This window comes from Nomascus leucogenys, chromosome 5 (assembly GCF_006542625.1).
Source record: "Nomascus leucogenys isolate Asia chromosome 5, Asia_NLE_v1, whole genome shotgun sequence".
Taxonomy (NCBI): domain Eukaryota; kingdom Metazoa; phylum Chordata; class Mammalia; order Primates; family Hylobatidae; genus Nomascus; species Nomascus leucogenys.
Genome location: NC_044385.1, coordinates 1,476,710 through 1,496,447, shown reverse-complemented (window position 1 = coordinate 1,496,447; position 19,738 = coordinate 1,476,710). Strand labels below are relative to the sequence as shown.

Here is a 19,738-nt window from a genome sequence, read left to right as displayed (position 1 = left end):
TGGCTAGGCTCAGATTGAGTAGATAACAAATCAAACCTTTAAGACTTTAGTGCTGTTGTAGTTTTAATAAAACAGAAGAAATAAATCTGTACCAGAATGAAAGTTAGATTTGGTATCTCTGCTTTTCAGTATCATCAAAGCTGAGATAGGAAAACCTGAATCATTGGATGGTTTTATTGTTTCTCTTATTTTGCTTATTAACAATGAAAGATACCTTCATATCTGCCTCACAGATATCCCTCTTTGAAAATCTTGTGACAGAATTAGTTTTGAATCTTTCTGAATTACTCTCTTCACCTAAACAATGTAAACAACATAGAAGGAAGGACATAATACAATTATGTACAATCAATATAATAAATTAAGTTTATTCCTGTATTAGAGAATTAAAAGGCCCACCTAGAGGTTGGGAAAGAAAGGTCAGTGCTAGGCCGGGCGCGGCAGCTCACACCTGCAATCCCAGCACTTTGGGAGGCCGAGGCAGGCGGCTTGCCTGAGATCAGGAGTTCGAGACCAGCCTGGCCAACATGGTGAAACCCCGTCTTTACTAAAAATACAAAAATTAGCCAGGCGTGGTGGCAGCCACCTGTAATCCCAGCTACTCGGGAGGTTGAGACAGGAGAATTGCTTGAACCTAGGAGGCGGAGGTTGCAGTGAGCTGAGATCGCGCCATTGCACTCCCATCTGGGCGATAAGAGTGAGACTCTGTCTCAAAAAAAAAAAGGGCCAGCACCGTGATAGTAAATTCAGAGGTTGTGTCCTCTCCCGGGGCCTCAGCCACTCGTTTCTCCGTGGCGCTGCAGGTAAGGGTTGGGGAAGCTGTAAAGAGTATTGGTAAAATGGAAGGCACTGACAGCCCAAAGTCTCATGGAAGGATGAAAAATCAGTGAATAAATGAGAGTCTGAGTAAGATCAAGCAAATACTAAGGACTCTGTACTGGCTGTGATACCAAACAGAAATCAAGGGATTGAGGAAAGCAATTAAAATACAAATCATTATTAGTGAACTTTAAATTTTTTAAACAATTATTTTACCAAGACTTCTGTAGGAAGACAGATCTATAACTTGGGGCTAGAGTAAGAGGTGTTGGAGGTAGACGGGGAACCAGGTGTAACAGGATGGAGAGATGGACAGTACACAGTGTATGTATGCATAAATGTGCACACGGACATATCCGGAAATGTTGAGGAATTTGTGTAGGATCGAGAGAGGATTAGGGTGCCTATTCCTGCAGGTCATATGTGGCAGAAAAAAAAGGATTAGAGTGGCTGATCTTGAAGGAATATGGTCAACTAGTTGAGTAAAATTGATGGACTAAAACTAAATAAATTATTACAGAATATAAAGAATGATAGGAGGGGAGAAGAAAGGGCTTCTCTTGGTGTAAATATTGGGTATGATCAAGCTAATGAATGTGACTGCTCCCTAGCTGGTCATGAAAATTCACCTCAAGATTATTAAATAAGGGATTATGTCTTGTCCAAATGTAAGTGAAATATTGTTTGTAACAATGATAAGTTACTTGGCTTTACATTTTAGTAACTATCCCTTAAGACATGTTTCTTTAACTCTTGAAATATTTTATTAGGGGTTGAGCATTCATGATGGTACCTGGAAGTCAGCAATTTATGGTTTTGGAGATCAGAGTAATTTGAGAAAACTACGAAATGCATCAAATCTGAAACCTGTCCCACTCGTTGGTCCAAAGTTGAAGAGAAGGTATATTAACTTAAAATCCATGTTTTATATATCTAGTCTAAGTATATTGTTGTTGGGTTGGCTATTAATAAAGTATGTTACTAAGAAAAGCTTGGAGACTATTTTATAGTAAGTTCAGAATTGTTTTCACAGATAAATAAGATATAATTAATACATTACCATAAGCTTAAGTACTTCATACATAATAAAACATTTGAATCCTAGGAAATAAGTAAATTTTATGATGACTTTTCACTATCAATATAGAAATTAACTGTCAACTAAATTTTGTGTGAGAACTTTTTTTCTTTTTTAAAAATTTATTTTAGTTTAGTTTTATACTGCAGGACATATGTGAGAAGTTTAGAGGTAAGAATTTAGGGTTGGGCTGTTGAAAGGAGCTTTCTGTTTTTTTTTTCTTTTGAGACAGTGTCTCTCTTTGTTGCCCAGGCTGGTCTCAAACTCCTGGCCTTAAGTGATCCTCCTGCCTCGGCCTCCCAAAGTGCTGGGATTACAGGCGTGAGCCACCATGCCCTGCCACTGATTTGCTTATTCAGACATTTACCAGCCAAAGTTGTAATTGCAGGAAATGCAAAATATTCATAGGTCTGTCTTTCAGGTGGCCAATTTCTTATTGTCGGGAACTCAAAGGTTATTCCATTCCTTTTATGGGATCTGATGTGTCTGTTGTAAGGAGGACTCAACGTTACTTGTATGAAAATTTAGAGGAATCACCAGTAAGTATATATGGTTTATTTATCAATAAAGAATATTCTGTGTGTGTTACAGTTTCCCTGTCTATTCAGTGTGGGATATTTTTGTTTGTAAGGCAGAAAAAGGAAGAGCTAAATAATACATGTTTCAGCCTCTGGAAATATACAGAATCATTAGGGTAGAACACGTTGTATTTTATAGCCTTGTCTTTTGATTCAGATCTGGCTGCTGAATATCTTTTTAATGTAACACAATAGCAGCAAATTCAATACGGGAAATTCTGCTTGTGGAAATGTCTGGAACCCTTTGTGTCCCCTCTCTCCTTGCCACACCTGGAGTTCCATCCTGCAGCTTTTGGTGAGGAAAGTAATTGCTTTCATTGCCGAGACTTCAGGAGGAAATTGTATTTCAAGTTAAAAGGTGGAGGGCATTTTCTCATAGGAGTCTACATTCTGTAATGTATGATTGCTAAGCTCAGGTATATTAGGGGTTATGTAGACTTCTGTGTCCAGGTAGGGGAAGCTAATTACTATTTATAAACAATCTTCTTTAAAAAGTAGACTATCATACTTCCTGTTCACCAGGTCTGACAAAACAAACAAAAAATAGGCTCCCAATGTCTGGTTTCTGAACAAGATTTCAGAACATAATGCATTTGTAAAGTGGAAACTGCTTTTGTTCCACATTTGTGATGGAAGAGAAAGGTACAAGTAGCTAACATTCTTACTTGGTCCAAAACGTAGGGAGTAATGTTCTAACTTTGTATTCTCCATCATCTAGGTTCAGTATGCTGCGTATGTAACTGTGGGAGGCGTCACCTCTCTTATTAAGCTGATGTTTGCAGGACTTTTCTTTTTGTTCTTTGTGAGGTTTGGAATTGGAAGGCAACTTCTCATAAAAGTAAGTAAGATTTTATGAAATTAGATTATTTTTATTAGAAGTATTTTCCATGGGTTTTAAAAAAATATCACTGACAGTTTTTTTTTCCCTTTAGTTCCCATGGTTCTTCTCCTTTGGCTACTTTTCAAAACAAGGCCCAACACAAAAACAGGTAATCCTTTCTTTTGTATTCAGACACTAAAATAATATTTTTCTTTGTTTTTACTTTTCCTCAGTGCAATGACGGTATCATCTAACACGTGACAGGGCACTACATTTCAGACACGCTTTTAAGTTCTTTATGTAAATTAGATTATTCAGTCTTTTCAAACACCCCTTGAATGTAGGTATTATTATCATCTCCATTTTACACATCAGAGAACTGAGGCACACAGAGGCTAAGAAACTCACCCAAGTTTCTCCAGCTAGTACATGGCCCAGCCGGGATGAGAACCCAGCCATTTAGCTCCAGAAATTGTGTTCCCTTCACTTCCAGAAATCTCAAATATTCTTCCTCCTCCATTTTTCTCCTCTGTTGTGCTTTCCTTTGTGCCTCCTCTGCCCCCAGTTTCACGTCTTCTTCCACATGCCCTGGATTCCGATGGGGGATCAAGTGAGTTTCCGTGTGTCCAGTATCCCCAACAATAGGACTGCCTCATTGGCTACCATTTGGCTTACAGATCCCAACCCTGGCTCAGGCCTTGGGTCATTAGCTTTCACCTCCTTGACACGAGGCACTCCTGGGGGGAATCCCACTGCTGAAGAGATGGTAGCAGCAAGTTCCCGCTCCCCCTCTGTGGAGTGTCAGCATCACTTGCGGATTCTTCTCCTTTCCATTAGTCTTGCCTCTTATCTCCTCTCAGTGGCTTTTTTCAAAATCTACCCAACTGCAGCTGTCTTCTCTATCTGCAAATTATCCCAACTCTTACCTCACTAAAATAAGTGAGAGCACTGTTTTGTATCCCCTCAAATTCCTACCCTCAGACCTATCATCATTGCTCCCATCCTGACCTTCTTTCCTCCTCTCTGGATGATATATTCCCTTGTACAAGGCTAATCCCCACGCCTGTGCACTTAATGTAGGCACTGTGCAGGAATGCGCCACCACACCCGGCTAATTTTTTAGTATTTTTAGTAGAGACATGGTTTCACCATGTTGGCCAAGCTGGTCTTGAACTCCTGATCTCGTCATCCACCCGCCTCAGCCTCCCAAAGTGCTGGGATTACAGGCGTGAGCCACCGCTTCTGGCCTCTTTTTTCTTCTTATGTGGTAAAATACACAAAACATAAAATTTACCATCTTGACCATTTAAAAATGTTGAGTGGTATTAAGTACATTCAATTTTTGTGCAGCCATCACCACCATCCATGTCCAGAACACTTTTCATCTTGCAGAACTGAAACTCTACACCCATTAAACAGTAACTCCTCATTTCCACCTTCCCCCAGCCTCTGGCAACCACAGTCCACTTTCTGTCTATGAATTTGATGACTCCAAGTGCCTCATGTAAATGGAATCAGTCTTTGTCTTTTTGTGACTGGCTTATTTCACTTAGCATAAGGTCTTCAAGTTCATCCATATTGTAGCATATCGAATTTCTTGCCTTTTTAAGGGTGAACGATTGTCTATTGCCTGTCTGGATCACATTTTGTGTATACATTCATTCATCACTGAACACATGGGTTGCCTCCAGCTTTTGGCTATTGCTAGTTATGCTGCTGCAAACATGGGTGTACAGATACCTCTTCAAGACTCTGCTTTAAATTCTTTTGGGCATATACTCAGAAATGGAATGCTAGACTGTATGTAAATTATATATTTAACTTCTTGAGGAACCACTAAATTGTTCTGCAGAGCTGCTGCACCGTTTTACCTTCCCACCAGCAGTATACAAGAGTTCCACTTTCTCCGCATCCTCACTGACATCTGTTATTTTCTGTATGGCCGTGAGGCGGTGTCTCATTGTGTTTTTGATTTGCATTTACCTGATGATTATTAGTGTTGAACATCTTTTCGTTTGCAATTATTGGCCATTTGTATGTCTTCTTTGGAGAAAATATTTTCAAATCATATATTTGACAGAAGATTCATATCCAGAAAATATAGAGAACTAGAACTGAATAAGAAAAAACAACCCAATTCAAAGATGAACAAAAGGACTTGAAAATATTTTCTGTTATTCTTTGGGTTGCCGTTTTACTTTGTGGATAGTGCAGGCTTCCGTCTCGTGGTTGGTAGTGCAGGCTTCCATCTCTCGCTTGAACTTTCATAGCCTTCCTATGGTTTCTTTCTAATCTGTCTTCCCACTGCTGTCCAAGATATCTTTCTAAGACAGAAAATCTGACCTTGTCATTGCCTTATTTATAAACCGTTCCTGACCCACTGCTTCGGCAGTGATTCTTAACTGAGATTTCATATATCAGAATCATGGCTGGGCGCAGTGGCTCACACCTATAATCCCAGCACTTTGGGAGGCTGAGGCGGGCAGATCACTTGAGGTCAGGAGTTCAGGACCAGCCTGGCCAACACGGTGGAACCTCATCTCTACTAAAAATACAGAAATTAGCTGGACGTGGTGGTGCATGCCTGTAGTCCCAGCTACTCAGGAGGCTGAGGCAGGAGAATTGCTTGAACTCAGGAGGTGGAGCTTGCAGTGAGCCGAGATCACACCACTGCACTCCAGCCTGGGCGACAGAGCGAGACTCCTTCTCCAAAAAAAAAAAAGAATCACTTAGGGAGCTTTTTTCACTGACACATGCCCTCGTCCTGCTTCTGGACATTCTGATTCGGTAGGTCTGGAGTGGGGCCTGAAAGCATAGAGCAGTGGTTCCCAACTTTGGAAGAGAACCCAACACAGATGACCAGAGACTCTGGTTCAGTTGGTCTGGAATGCAGCCTGGGCACTGGGGCTTTCTAAATCTGCCCAGTGATGCTAATGTGCTGCCAGGGTTGAGAATCACTACTGTGGAGGAAGGAAGAAGGTTCCAGATTTGAGTGGTTTTGGTACCCACCCCTGGAGCACAACTGGCCGGAAGTCCATCTTCAGAGATGTGAGGGCTTCCTAGACCCTTCATGATCTAGTTCTGGATAGCACACAGGTTTCATTCTTCATCCAACTTTGTTTAATTGGTAGTAGCCACCCAGAGACTATGCTGGGTTGGATAGTTGGATAGTGTGTGTAGCCTGAGAGAGGATTAGAAACCATTAGTGTGGGTGCCATAGCAGGAGAGGGGACAAGTGTGGCATGTGTATCTGACCTTGTCTGTACCTCTTGCATTGCATGTTCTGGAAAGGCTATGCTACTGCATCCCTCCTTCCCTTTAAATAATGGGTTCTGCTTTCTGGAGTCCATCTACTTTTGGGGTTTTAAAAAAACCATTAAAATGTGTTTGCATGTGTGTATATATACAGTTTAGAACCATTGCCCCCTGCCCCGGTAGATTAATAACTCCCTCCTCTGAGCTATTCCTGTATGTTTTAGTTCGTGTCTCATTGTTATTTAATCTGTTTATCTCTCTCTCCCCCTTCCCTCCTGCTAAACCGTAAGCTCCAGCAAAGGCAGTGATCATATATTTATGTCTCAGGGCCTCACATGGTATCTGACCCTTAGTTGATACTTAATAAAAATGTGTTGATCATGATTGAATTCTTTATCACTTCATTCCTAAATTTAGTGATTGTGAAAGATGCTAGAATAAGTCCTCTAGAACTTAATTTTTTGAGTCAAATTTTTACATCTTTAAGTGGAACAATTGTATACCTGTACCCCAGGCCCACATTTCCATTACTTGCTGGCTGTTTTTGTCTTGTCACCTCAAATAGGTATCTAAAACCAGAGTTCTATATTCTGCCCCCCAATAAAAACTATCTGCAGTTCATCTTTATTTCCTCCCTATTTCTTACCACTCCCCTTCCCCCCAACATCACACCAGTCTTCAAAACTTACAGCTTCAAAGAATTAATTTTCGCTCCATGCTTGAATAATGACAGGATATTCTGGCAGATAAAATAATGTTTTCATCTATTGAAAATGTCTCACTCGAAATAGAATAGTCAGTTTTACTATGTTCCAGGAGGAAATGACATATTTATGAAATGCACCCTTTGCTTTCTCTTTCACAGATTGATGCTGCCTCATTCACGTTGACATTCTTTGGTCAAGGATACAGCCAAGGCATTGGTACTGATAAGAGCAAACCAAATATCAAAATTTGTACTCAGGTGAAAGGACCAGGTATTTCACATATCAGTTAAGAATACTTGGGAATTTTATACTCTTAAGCTATAAAGTAGAATGCCATTACAATATGTTCTTTTTAAAGCTTAATTGTTTTAGAAATACATTTGTACAAATTAAGTAACTTAAAATTATTCTGTCAAAGGAAGATTGAAATTATTGATATAATCCAATTTTATTAGTGCATCCTTCCCTCTGGCTTTTTTTGGAGTATGATTCAGTAATTCAGAATGGCAAATTTTAATTATTATTAATAGGAAAAGGGATTGGTTAATATTTACCTGTTTGAGTCTCATATGCAAGCAGTGTAATTATAACATCAGTCAAATCTGTGATCTAGGACTTCTTTAGAGTCTGTGAACACCCTGACATTGTTTGTAAAATGTGTATGCACACATGCACTCTTCAAGGGAAGGGAATGGCTTCTGATAGGTTGTTAAAAGAATGTTGCCCAAAAACGTTCAAGAACTTTTGCTATACATTTTAGAGAACTATGCAGAGACAGACAGGTCCACTTGTGTACTGTGGTATAATTAGTGTCAGAGACAGACAGGTCCACTTGTAAAATATGGTATAATTACTGTCAGAGACAGACAGGTCCACTCGTGAAATATGGTATAATTACTGTCAGAGACAGACAGGTCCACTCGTGAACTTTGGTATAATTAGTGTCAGAGACAGACAGGTCCACTCGTGAACTGTGGTATAATTACTGTCAGAGACAGACAGGTCCACTTGTGAACTGTGGTATAATTAGTGTCAGAGACAGACATGTCCACTCGTGAAATATGGTATAATTACTGTCAGAGACAGACAGGTCCACTCGTGAACTGTGGTATAATTACTGTCAGAGACAGACAGGTCCACTCGTGAAATATGGTATAATTACTGTCAGAGACAGACAGGTCCACTCGTGAACTGTGGTATAATTACTGTCAGAGACAGACAGGTCCACTCGTGAACTGTGGTATAATTACTGTCAGAGACAGACAGGTCCACTCGTGAACTGTGGTATAATTACTGTCAGAGACAGACAGGTCCACTCGTGAACTGGTATAATTACTGTCAGAGACAGACAGGTCCACTCGTGAACTGTGGTATAATTAGTGTCAGAGACAGACAGGTCCACTCGTGAAATATGGTATAATTACTGTTAGAGACAGACAGGTCCACTCGTGAACTGTGGTATAATTAGTGTCAGAGACAGACAGTCACTGTGAAAATAAAATAGAAAAAACAGTAATGGTAAAACAGAACAGAAACTTGAAAAAAAAAAAAAAAAAAAAAAATGTAGAGACAGACAGGTCCACTCGTGAAATTGGTATAATTACTGTTAGAGACAGACAGGTCCACTCGTGAACTGTGGTATAATTACTGTCAGAGACAGACAGGTCCACTCGTGAAATCTGGTATAATTACTGTTAGAGACAGACAGGTCCACTCGTGAATTGGTATAATTACTGTCAGAGACAGACAGGTATGTAAATTGTATAATTACTGTCAGAGACAGACAGGTCCACTCGTGAACTGTGGTATAATTACTGTCAGAGACAGACAGGTCCACTCGTGAAATATGGTATAATTAAAAAACAAAATTATAATTATGAGAGACAGACAGGTATAAATAGTAAAAAATATGTAATATAATTACTGTCAGAGACAGACAGGTCCACTCGTGAACTGTGGTATAATTACTGTCAGAGACAGACAGGTCCACTCGTGAACTGTGGTATAATTACTGAAAAGACAGACAGGTCCACTCGTGAAATATGGTATAATTACTGTCAGAGACAGACAGGTCCACTCGTGAATTGTATAATACTGTAGAAAAAGTAAATATAATACTGTCAGAGACAGACAGGTCCACTGTGAAATATGTAGAACAGACATACTGTGAAATGGTATAATTACTGAAGAGACAGACAGTATCGGAAATATAAAGAGAGACAGACAGGTCCACTCGTGAAATATGGTATAATTACTGTCAGAGACAGACAGGTCCACTCGTGAACTGTGGTATAATTACTGTCAGAGACAGGTCCACTCGTGAACTGTGGTATAATTACTGTCAGAGACAGACAGGTCCACTCGTGGTTATTACTGGAGGACAGGCACTGCGTGAATATGTAATTACTGTCAGAGACAGGTCCACTCGTGAACTGTGGTATAATTACTGTCAAGACAGACAGGTCCACTGTGAATTGGTATAATTATGTCAGAGACAGACAGGTCCACTCGTGAAATAGGTATAATTACTGAAAGAGACAGACAGGTCCACGTGAATGTGGTATAATTAGTGTAGAGACAGACAGGTCACTCGTGAACTGGTATAATACTGAAAGAGACAGACAGTCACTGTGAACTGTGGTAAATTAGTGTCAGAGACAGACAGGTCCACTCGTGAACTGTGGTATAATTACTGTCAGAGACAGACAGGTCATCGCGAACTGTGGTATAATATGAAAGAGACAGACAGTCCACTCGTGAACTGTGGTATAATTACTGTCAGAGACAGACAGGTCCACTCGTGAACTGTGGTATAATTAGTGTCAGAGACAGACAGGTCCACTCGTGAACTGTGGTATAATTAGTGTCAGAGACAGACAGGTCCACTCGTGAACTGTGGTATAATTACTGTCAGAGACAGACAGGTCCACTCGTGAAATATGGTATAATTACTGTCAGAGACAGACAGGTCCACTCGTGAACTGTGGTATAATTACTGAAAGAGACAGACAGGTCACTCGTGAAATATGGTATAATTACTGTCAGAGACAGACAGGTCCACTCGTGAACTGTGGTATAATTACTGAAAGAGACAGACAGGTCCACTCGTGAAATATGGTATAATTACTGTCAGAGACAGACAGGTCCACTCGTGAACTGTGGTATAATTACTGTCAGAGACAGACAGGTCCACTCGTGAACTGTGGTATAATTACTGAAAGAGACAGACAGGTCCACTCGTGAAATATGGTATAATTACTGTCAGAGACAGACAGGTCCACTCGTGAACTGTGGTATAATTACTGTCAGAGACAGACAGGTCCACTCGTGAAATATGTATAATTACTGTCAAAGACAGACAGGTCACTTGTGAACTGTGGTATAATTAGTGTCAGAGACAGACAGGTCCACTCGTGAAATATGGTATAATTACTGAAAGAGACAGACAGGTCCACTCGTGAACTGTGGTATAATTACTGTCAGAGACAGACAGGTCCACTCGTGAACTGTGGTATAATTACTGAAAGAGACAGACAGGTCCACTTGTGAACTGTGGTATAATTAGTGTCAGAGACAGACAGGTCACTCTGAACTGTGGTATAATACTGTCAGAGACAGACAGGTCCACTCGCGAACTGTGGTATAATTACTGAAAGAGACAGACAGGTCCACTCGTGAACTGTGGTATAATTACTGAAAGAGACAGACAGGTCCACTCGTGAACTGTGGTATAATTACTGTCAGAGACAGACAGGTCCACTTGTGAACTGTGGTATAATTACTGTCAGAGACAGACAGGTCCACTCGTGAACTGTGGTATAATTACTGAAGAGACAGACAGGTCCACTCGTGAATATGGTATAATTACTGTCAGAGACAGACAGGTCCACTCGTGAACTGGTAAAATAGAAAAATACTTGAACTGTTATAAATGTAAGACAGACAGTCCACTGTGAAATATTATAATTAGTCAAACAACAGTCACTCGTGAAATATGGTATAAATGTTAAGACAGACAGGTCCACTCGTGAACTGTGGTATAATTACTGTCAGAGACAGACAGGTCACTCGTGAAATATGATAATACTGTCAGAGACAGACAGGTCCACTCGTGAACTGTGGTATAATTACTGTCAGAGACAGACAGGTCCACTCGTGAACTGTGGTATAATTACTGTCAGAGACAGACAGGTCCACTCGTAAACTGTGGTATAATTACTGTCAGCCCTGATAGGTCACAGACTATTATTTTTTATTGAGACAGGGTCTCACTATGTTGCCTAGGCCGCGCTCAGGCAGTCCTCCTGCCTCAGCCTTCTAAAGGGTTGGGGTTACGGGCATGAACTGCCATGCCTGGCCCACGGGGGATTTTAATCAAGCCAGATGATAATATGTTTCCATCTTGCCCTTTTCTCAAATTCCCACCTGACTTTTTAAGGTAAGTTGACTGTATTTTCATTATTTGAGAGGATTACAAATGCTAATGTTCCATTTGTTTATGAACATTATTTTAACTTACTCATGTTTAGTCGTTTTTCTTTGAGAAAAAATTGAGAGGGTTTTTTGTTGTTTTTATGTGAAGTGTGTGGATACAGATAGGGATCGGCTCAGTGTACTCATAGAGAAACAACAAACCTAGGATTATTGGCTTCAATGATTGTCAAGAAGCAGTGCGGGGCAGTGGGTGGGAGTGTGGGCTCTGGAACCAGCTGCCTGGCTGTGATTCTGGCTCAATCGCTACCTGTTAGTTTGGGCAAGTCATTTAACCTCTCTCTCTATGGGATAAAAGTAATATTGACCTTAAATAATTGTTATGAAAATTAAATGAGTTTAATAGATCTAAAGTACTTACTACAGTTCGTAACACTTAATAAATACTTTCGATATGTTATTTTTGTTAAGTGACTGGAGTATCTATTGAAAAAAAATCTGCACGCTTAGAGTTAGATATAAAATCTACCATTGGATTTTTGATGTTGTTGAATGGATACTTCACGAATGCTTTCTTTTTCCTTGATCAACTGTTTTCTGCAGAGGCTGGCTATGTGGCTACCTCCAGAGCTATGGTTCAGGCAGCCATGACTCTTCTAAATGATGTTTCCGATCTGCCTAAGGCGTAAGTTTGGTTTTCTTACAATTAGAAGATCTTTTTTATCTGTGTTATATTTTAGCTTATTTTGATTTGATTTTCAGGCTTTGGGTTTGCATGTAAGCATTTATAGTTCAGTTCCTTTGCTTCAGAAATATAGGTAAATAAAAACCGTGAGAAGGACAGCTTCTTACCTGCCCAGAGCTGGTCTCGGAGGAACACCTGTGGAGGTGAATGACAGGTGACAGAAAAGCTGGGGAGCCATAAGTTAACTTCAGCTCTTGATAAAGATAGCTCAAGTCCAGAGTCAGCCACTCAAAAACGGTCCCTGTTGTTAAATAGTATTACTAGGAGACTCCGTCAGTGCCGAACTCTACCCAGCTGGCAGTGGTAACCCTGACTGACACCAGCATAAATGGAACCATGGGATCCTGGCTGGATGATTACCAGACGTACTGTCTTACTGGAGCATTTAGCTGTCACCCGAAAACCAGGCCAGCTTTTCAAATGAGCATAGGCCTGCTCCTGAGAAGTAAACCAGGCATGACCTAAAACAGGATTAATAAAATTTGTATGTAGTAAAACCTAATTAAATTTTTTCAAATACTTAGGTCCCCCTTGAAAATATTTAGCATTTATGAATGTCAGCTATTATATTTTTAAACACTTCTTTTTCATCCAATTTAAGTTCTGTTTACACTTTAATAATAATTGATTACCTAAATTTATTCCATTCGGGTCTTTCTTTAATCCCCCTGAGTCTGAGGACCGTCCTTGTAAACAGCAGCGGTTCTTCTGGGTGATGGCGCACAGTGCACCCACTGAACACATGCACAGAATGGAGGCAGCGTCTCCAGGAGCGAAGCCAGTCTAGATAGGGTTGGCTGTGGGGCAAGTTTCTCCTGACTAATAGCTACTCGCTCATTTGGCTGATTTTAGGAAGGAATCAAAGGTAGCCGTGATTACCATGAAGACTTGGGTTTTCAGGGGTTCTGTAGCAATTTGATAATGAGGCCTGTGAAATAGGAGACTGGAGAGGAGCTGAGTGCACTGTTTTCTCTTGTTGTTGTTTTATAGGGGCGGGGTCTTCACACCTGGAGCAGCTTTTTCCAAAACAAAGTTGATTGACAGACTCAACAAACACGGTATTGAGTTTAGTGTTATTAGCAGCTCTGAAGTCTAAACACTTGAAGAGTTAACTGAAGTCATAACGTGCGCGAATTAACAGATTCTCTATTTGATATTTGAAATTCTGTAAGCCTGTCTGAATGTATGTGGAAATGATTGTCAAATCTAAAATATCTATATATTAAAAAGCAGGAAATTGTCCTAGCTTACCCTAAATTTCAAATCTCAGTTGATTTTGTGATTTTATTGCTTATAAGAGAGAACTCATATTTGACATATTTTTTTCATTGATGTGTTCCTGGTAGATTTTCACGAATGAGCTGGCAGGTCTAATGGGGGAGGCAGTGTCCCAGCCTGCGTTGCAGCAGCATTGCTCATCGAGGGTGTGCACACCAGCGTTAGTGTCGGGCAGTAACTGCCGCTTGCCTCGCCGCAGTAGGAAGGAAATCTCACCTTCCAGTGAGCTTCTCCACATACTGTCTTGAGCCTTTGCTAAATTAAACTGCACTTTTTGCTATTTTTGCCTAGTTTTTCGCCAGTCTACACTGATTTTGGACTGTTACTTAGGTTGAAAAATAAAAGGTTGTCAGTCGAATGGTGGTTTAGTGTTTGGACCTGCCTATGTATTTGTATAGTGGTAGAAACATGCGCTGAAGTGGCCTAACCTGTTTCTTGCCAATAAGTGGGCTTATCATTTTATCTTTACCTAATTCTATATCTGTGACTAGGTTTAAGGATACAGCTTATAAGTTGCTATCAATTTTCACTACCTAAACAGAATTTTTCTCTAATTTACTTTTTGTATTTTAACTAGGTTTTACATGGAAGCCCTAAAATAAGGCAAAAGACTTTTTCTTTTGTAATAAGCATATAATAAACACATATATACATAGCAATCATGTTGTTCATTACCTAAACAAGACAGCCACTCCTCTATGGAATTTCTGCTAAAAAGTGAGGAACATAAAATATTTAGGAATATTATTCGTCTTGGGAGACCCTTCTGTCTGCCTGTAAGAAGAAGGGGGGGTATCTAACTCGAAGAGGCCTGTAAGAAGAAGGGGGCGTATCTAACTCGAAGAGAGGGTTCTTGGTGGTAGTATTGCCCCCCTCCAACTCTCCTTCCTCTGTCCTGGCCTGGTCATCACAAGATACAGATCCTCAGCTGTGCCCTAACTTGTGGGACCTTAGAAAAGGTTTTATCGGCTCTGAAATTAGAAAGCAGTACAGGAGCAATAGAGCCCACGACTAGCTGCACACCTGAATCACAAAACAGTAACAGGTTCCTCAGTGCCTCCAGCAGCTTGCGTTCAGGAGGTCGGGAGGTCGGAGCCTCTGTGTTTCTGATACGCATTTGGGAACCGCTGGGTGAAGCTACATATCCTGTCCCTGTTTCTAGCTTTGCAATGTATGCTCGAGCTTTGACTCTGATTCTGAAGGTAGCAGTGTGACCCTGTTCTCTGGCTTGAGGTACATGTGTGTCTCATCCTGATTTTCCTTTTAATCCCCCAAGGTTCTGCCTGCTCCCATTTGCTGAAAGTATATGACTCACCTCAGGCGAGTAAACTGCTAATTGTCCAAAACGTTGAGGCTCAGTTCAAGAGACAGAAGCCATTCCTGCTCCGGCCAGGCCAAGAGGACCGGAGTCTGCCTAGCCTCTGCTGTTACTGGGTCTCACTGACAGAGTCTTCCCAGGATTCTGTGATGCCTTTGCTGGCCCTGTCCTGGCTGTCACCACGAGGTGCTCCACACTTGGGCTCCAGGGTTACAGCAGTTTTTTTAGTTCACTTGTGTATGTGGTCAGGACCTGAGCTGCAAGCAATACCCATGCCTCCCTTACGAATCCCCGGACCCTGCTCTTCAGCTGAAATCACTAGCCCAGATTCCCTTGTCTTTCTAGAGCTTCCCTTTGGAGCCCTTGACGGCCCCTCCTGCCAGTGCAGCTGCAGCGTCATCCTATTTGACCTTCCTTAACTTCATATTTTAGGGAGCAAGGATTGAGGTTGTCACCGCTTATTTTCTCCTTCCTGATTTTTTCTGCATATCAGCCAGGACTCCCAGGGACAGTCCTGCACCGTCAGGTAGCAGGCCATCACGGTTAGGAATGCAGGCTCTGGCATCAGCCTCCGTGCTTACAGTGGCCTGGGCACGTTACTCAACCTCATCGAATTATTGTGAGAATTAAATGAGCTAACATGTTTAGCACTTGGATTAGTGCCTGGCACATGGTGTAAGCACTTACTAAGTTTCAACATTATCACTACTGTTGTTATTAGAAGTCTGTCTTTGGGCTGGGCACGGTGGCTCATACCTGTAATCCTAGGACTTTGGGAGGCCAAGGCGGGTGGATCACTTGAAGTCAGGAGTTTGAGACCAGCCTGGCCAACATGGTGAAACCTCGTCTCTACTAAAAATACAAAAATTAGCTGGGCCTGGTGGCAGGTGCCTTGTAATCCCAGCTACTCAAGGAGGCTGAGGCAGGAGAATTGCTTGAACCCAGAAGGTAGAGGTTGCAGTGTGCTGAGATCACGCCACTGCACTCCAGCCTGGGTGACAGAACAAGACTCCATCTCAAAAAAAAAAAAAAAAAAGAAGAAGAAGAAGAAGTAGTCTGTCTTTGGCCACAAAGGTTTCTTTTTTTTTTTTTTTTTTTTTAACTTTTTAAGTTCCAGGGTATATGTGCAGGTTTGTTATATAGGTAAAGTGACATGGGGGTTTGTCGTACAGATTATTTTGTCACCCAGGTATTAAGCCTAGTACCCATTGGTTAGTTTTCCTGACCCTCTCCTTCCACCCACTCTCCACCCTCTGAGAGGCCCCAGTGTGTGGTGTTCTCCTCTATGTGTCCATGTGTTCGCATCACTTAGCTCCCACTTATAGGTGAGAACATGTGGTATTTGGTTTTCTGTTCTTGCATTAGTTTGCTGAGGATAATGACCTCCAGCACCATCCATGTTCCTGCGAAGGACATGATCTCATTCTTTTTATGGCTACGTGGCATTCCATGGTGTATATCTACCACATCTTCTTTATCCAGTCTACTATTGATGGTCTTTTAGGTTGATTCCATGTCTTTGCTATTGTGAATAGTGCTGCAATGAACATACACGTGTGTCTTTATAACAGAACAAGTTATATTCCTTTGGGTATCTACCCAGTAATGGGGCTGCTGGCTCAGAAGGTATTTGTTTTTCAGTCTTTGAGGAAGAACCACACTGTTTTCCACGACGGTTGAACTAATTTCCACTTTCACCAACAGTGTGTAAGCATTCCTTTTTCCCTGCAACCTCGCCAGCATCTGTTTTTTGTTTGTTTTTTGAGATGGAGTTTTGCTTTTGTTGCCTGGGCTGGAATGCAATGGCGCGATCTTGGCTCACCACAACCTCTGCCTCCAGGGTTCAAGCGATTCTCCTGCCTCAGCCTCCCGAATAGCTGGGATTACAGGCATACACCACCATGCCTGGCTAATTTTATATTTTTAGTAGAGTTGGAGTTTCTCCATATTGGTCAGGCTGGTCTCGAACCCCTGACCTCAGGTGATCCACCTGCCTCAGCCTCCCAAAGTGCTGGGATTACAGGTGTGAGCCACCATGTCCAGCCTAGCATCTTTTACTTTTTGACTTTTTAATAATAGCCATTCTGACTGGTGTGAGATGGTGTCTCATTGTGGTTTGGGTTTGCATTTCTCTAATGATCCGTGGTGTTGAGCTTTTTATCATATCCTTGACTAAGACCCATCAGTCAATTTGTGGAATCAAGGTTGGCTTCAAGATAGACTAACTCCTAGTAGATTTTTTCACTAACAGTTATAATCCCTGAACCGCAGACCCTACACTGAAAAGGTCCCATCATATGGGCACTCCTGCTGCTGAAAAAATTGAACATAACAGTATTTCAGATAAACCTATGAGAAGAGGAAGCTAAGTGGAGGTAGAATTCAAACTTGTTCAGAGAAAGATACAAAACGAGAGACGTGAAATAACGATTGTCTGTAGGTCTGACAGCAAGAAATAGAAATAGAAGAGCTTCATTTGAAGTTTTGAACAGTTTACGGTAAAAATATTAATGGTGAATGCTTATCAATCACGTCTGTGTGTCAGGCACTGTTCTAAGTGCTTTATGTTCATTAACCATTTGCAGTAAATACTGTTATCCTTCCCATAAAACAGGTGAGGAAAGAGAGGCTTAGAGAGAGGGGAAGTCAGTGGCCCCAAATCCTGCAGTTGACAGGTGATGGACTTAACCAGGATTCAACCCTAGGCAGTCTGATCCCAGAACTCCAAGTGCTAATCGTTCACCCTCTCCCTCCTCCCACCCTCCAACCTCAAATAGACCCCAGTGTGTGTGGTTCCCCCCATGCGTCAGGAACGCAGGGCCATTCAAGCAGCCTTTAGCTTATAGAGATGATTTACAATCACGCGGAAGGAGAGTTTTGCTTAAAACTGGTAGAAGAAATAGGTAAAGTAATTGGGAAATGAGGTAAGCTTGTTAGCTACACAAATCATCTCCACATCTCGAGGCTTGAATATCTTCAGTGTTCAGTTGATGTATCTTCACTATTTGATATGCAATAAATATTCTTTCTTCTTTTTCACTATAAGAGCAATGTCATTTTTCAGTTTCCACAAGCTGGACTCAGGTAGATCCCCCAAATCCTTAAACATCTGTGACCGTTGGTATACGAACGGTCGAAGCATTTGATCATCTTCCTAAAAAAAAAAGTGAAAAAAATTATAGTGATAGACTTCATGTCATCAGAGTAAAAAATATTGTGTATATATGAGTGGGGTGCCCATTAAGTTCCCCTTTGGGATAGAAAACTGCTTTTGAAAGCTGCTAGCAGAGGCAGTAAGTCACCTAGGAGCAGCTTTGTTTCGGATGACCCTAAGTTACTGCCAGTAGGGAAAACTGGCAAGATAATTCAAATATTTTCAATTGGAATGTTACTTACATAGTGTTTCAATACTGTCAAAGGAGTATTAAAGGAGTCTTGAGGAGCCAGTGGGTGTAGGAGCTCTCCCAGTGGTAGGGTTTTGCCGATGCTTCCCCTAACTGTGGAGGCAAGTACCCCTGAGAACTAGGAATGCCCTGGGGCAGAGTCCTGGAGACAAGTGGTGGAGGAGATGGTACCGCACTGGCTGAAATTGAGAACAGCAGAGAGCAGGTAGTGTGATATGGTGGAGGAGATGGTACCGCACTGGCTGAAATTGAGAACAGCAGAGAGCAGGTAGTGTGATATGGTGGAGGGAGGAGTGTGATATGGTGGAGGAGATGGTACCGCACTGGCTGAAATTGAGAACGGCAGAGAGTGGCACTGGGATTCAGTTTCTGTTTCCCTGAGTATTAGTGAAATGCCTGTTCAAATCCTTTGCCGATTTTTTTCTAATGTGCTTTCCAACATACTATCTTTTTTTAATCTTAAAAGTAATTGTCTTCTGCATACTAATGCTTGCTAAATAATACTAATATATTTTCCAGGCTGTGGTTTATTTGAAAGTTTGTTTATGGTGTCTTTCATTTAAGCAGTTATTCTTTTTTATTGTGAGATACGTAGAACGGAAAAGTACCCTAAATGTATTGACAGGCCTAAAGTGAACACACCTGCTCTAGAGAGCCCACTGCCTGGAACTCCTCCTGTCACCTTCTTCCTGTCCCAGAAGCAACTGCCAGCCTGACTTGTGTGGTCACTGTTTTCTTGCCTTTCTCAGTAGTTTTGCCACCTAGAGTATATCCCTAAACAATAAATTTTGCCCTCTTTGAATGTTTATAGAATCATACTGGATGTCATCTTTCGTAACTTGGTTTCCATCACTATTGGAAGACTATTCTTGTTGCCTGTGGCTGTTGTTCACTTTCATGGCAATGTAGTGTTACACAGCACAGAGGGGGCCAAAATTTACCCGTCTTCGGTGAACATATATTAGGGATGTTTCCAGTTTGGGGCTACTATGGAAGAGGGTTTTATGAACAGCAGTGCACATCAACTAAGATTTCTGTAGTGTTTTTCAACTGGCCCCTCATCTGAACCACAGAACGGAAGTGATTTGAATAACTGTTTTCTCAGTTCTTTCAAGAATGATGTGTAACTAGTGCCATCCTAGACATGTATGACAGAGTTAGCTTATTTCATAGGTCAGATGCCTCAGTGCAGTAGGTTCTCAAACTTGAAGGCAGAATCACGGAGAGGGTTTGTTGAAACACATGTTACTAGGCCTCACACCCAGAGATTCTGATTCAGTAGGTCTGGGGTGGGGCCCTGGAATT

At 41.4% G+C, this 19,738-nt stretch overlaps 2 protein-coding genes across 2 annotated transcripts in view; one reads left to right on the top strand and one right to left on the bottom strand.

Moving 5' to 3' along the window:
* The window catches only part of SCCPDH (saccharopine dehydrogenase (putative)), a 48,089-nt gene extending 34,020 nt beyond the window's left edge, over positions 1-14,069 (top strand). The window contains exons 6-12 of the mRNA XM_003267342.4: positions 1,590-1,720; positions 2,319-2,436; positions 3,194-3,313; positions 3,408-3,464; positions 7,416-7,527; positions 12,292-12,373; positions 13,424-14,069. Of these exons, the coding sequence (XP_003267390.2) occupies positions 1,590-1,720; positions 2,319-2,436; positions 3,194-3,313; positions 3,408-3,464; positions 7,416-7,527; positions 12,292-12,373; positions 13,424-13,529 (726 nt within the window). The 3' untranslated portion in view covers positions 13,530-14,069. The remainder of the gene's footprint in view (positions 1-1,589; positions 1,721-2,318; positions 2,437-3,193; positions 3,314-3,407; positions 3,465-7,415; positions 7,528-12,291; positions 12,374-13,423) is intronic.
* A 3,026-nt stretch (positions 14,070-17,095) lies between these two features.
* The window catches only part of LOC101177335 (kinesin-like protein KIF28P), a 60,009-nt gene continuing 57,366 nt past the window's right edge, over positions 17,096-19,738 (bottom strand). The window contains 1 exon segment of the mRNA XM_030812899.1: positions 17,096-18,183. Within this exon segment, the coding sequence (XP_030668759.1) occupies positions 18,031-18,183 (153 nt within the window). The 3' untranslated portion in view covers positions 17,096-18,030.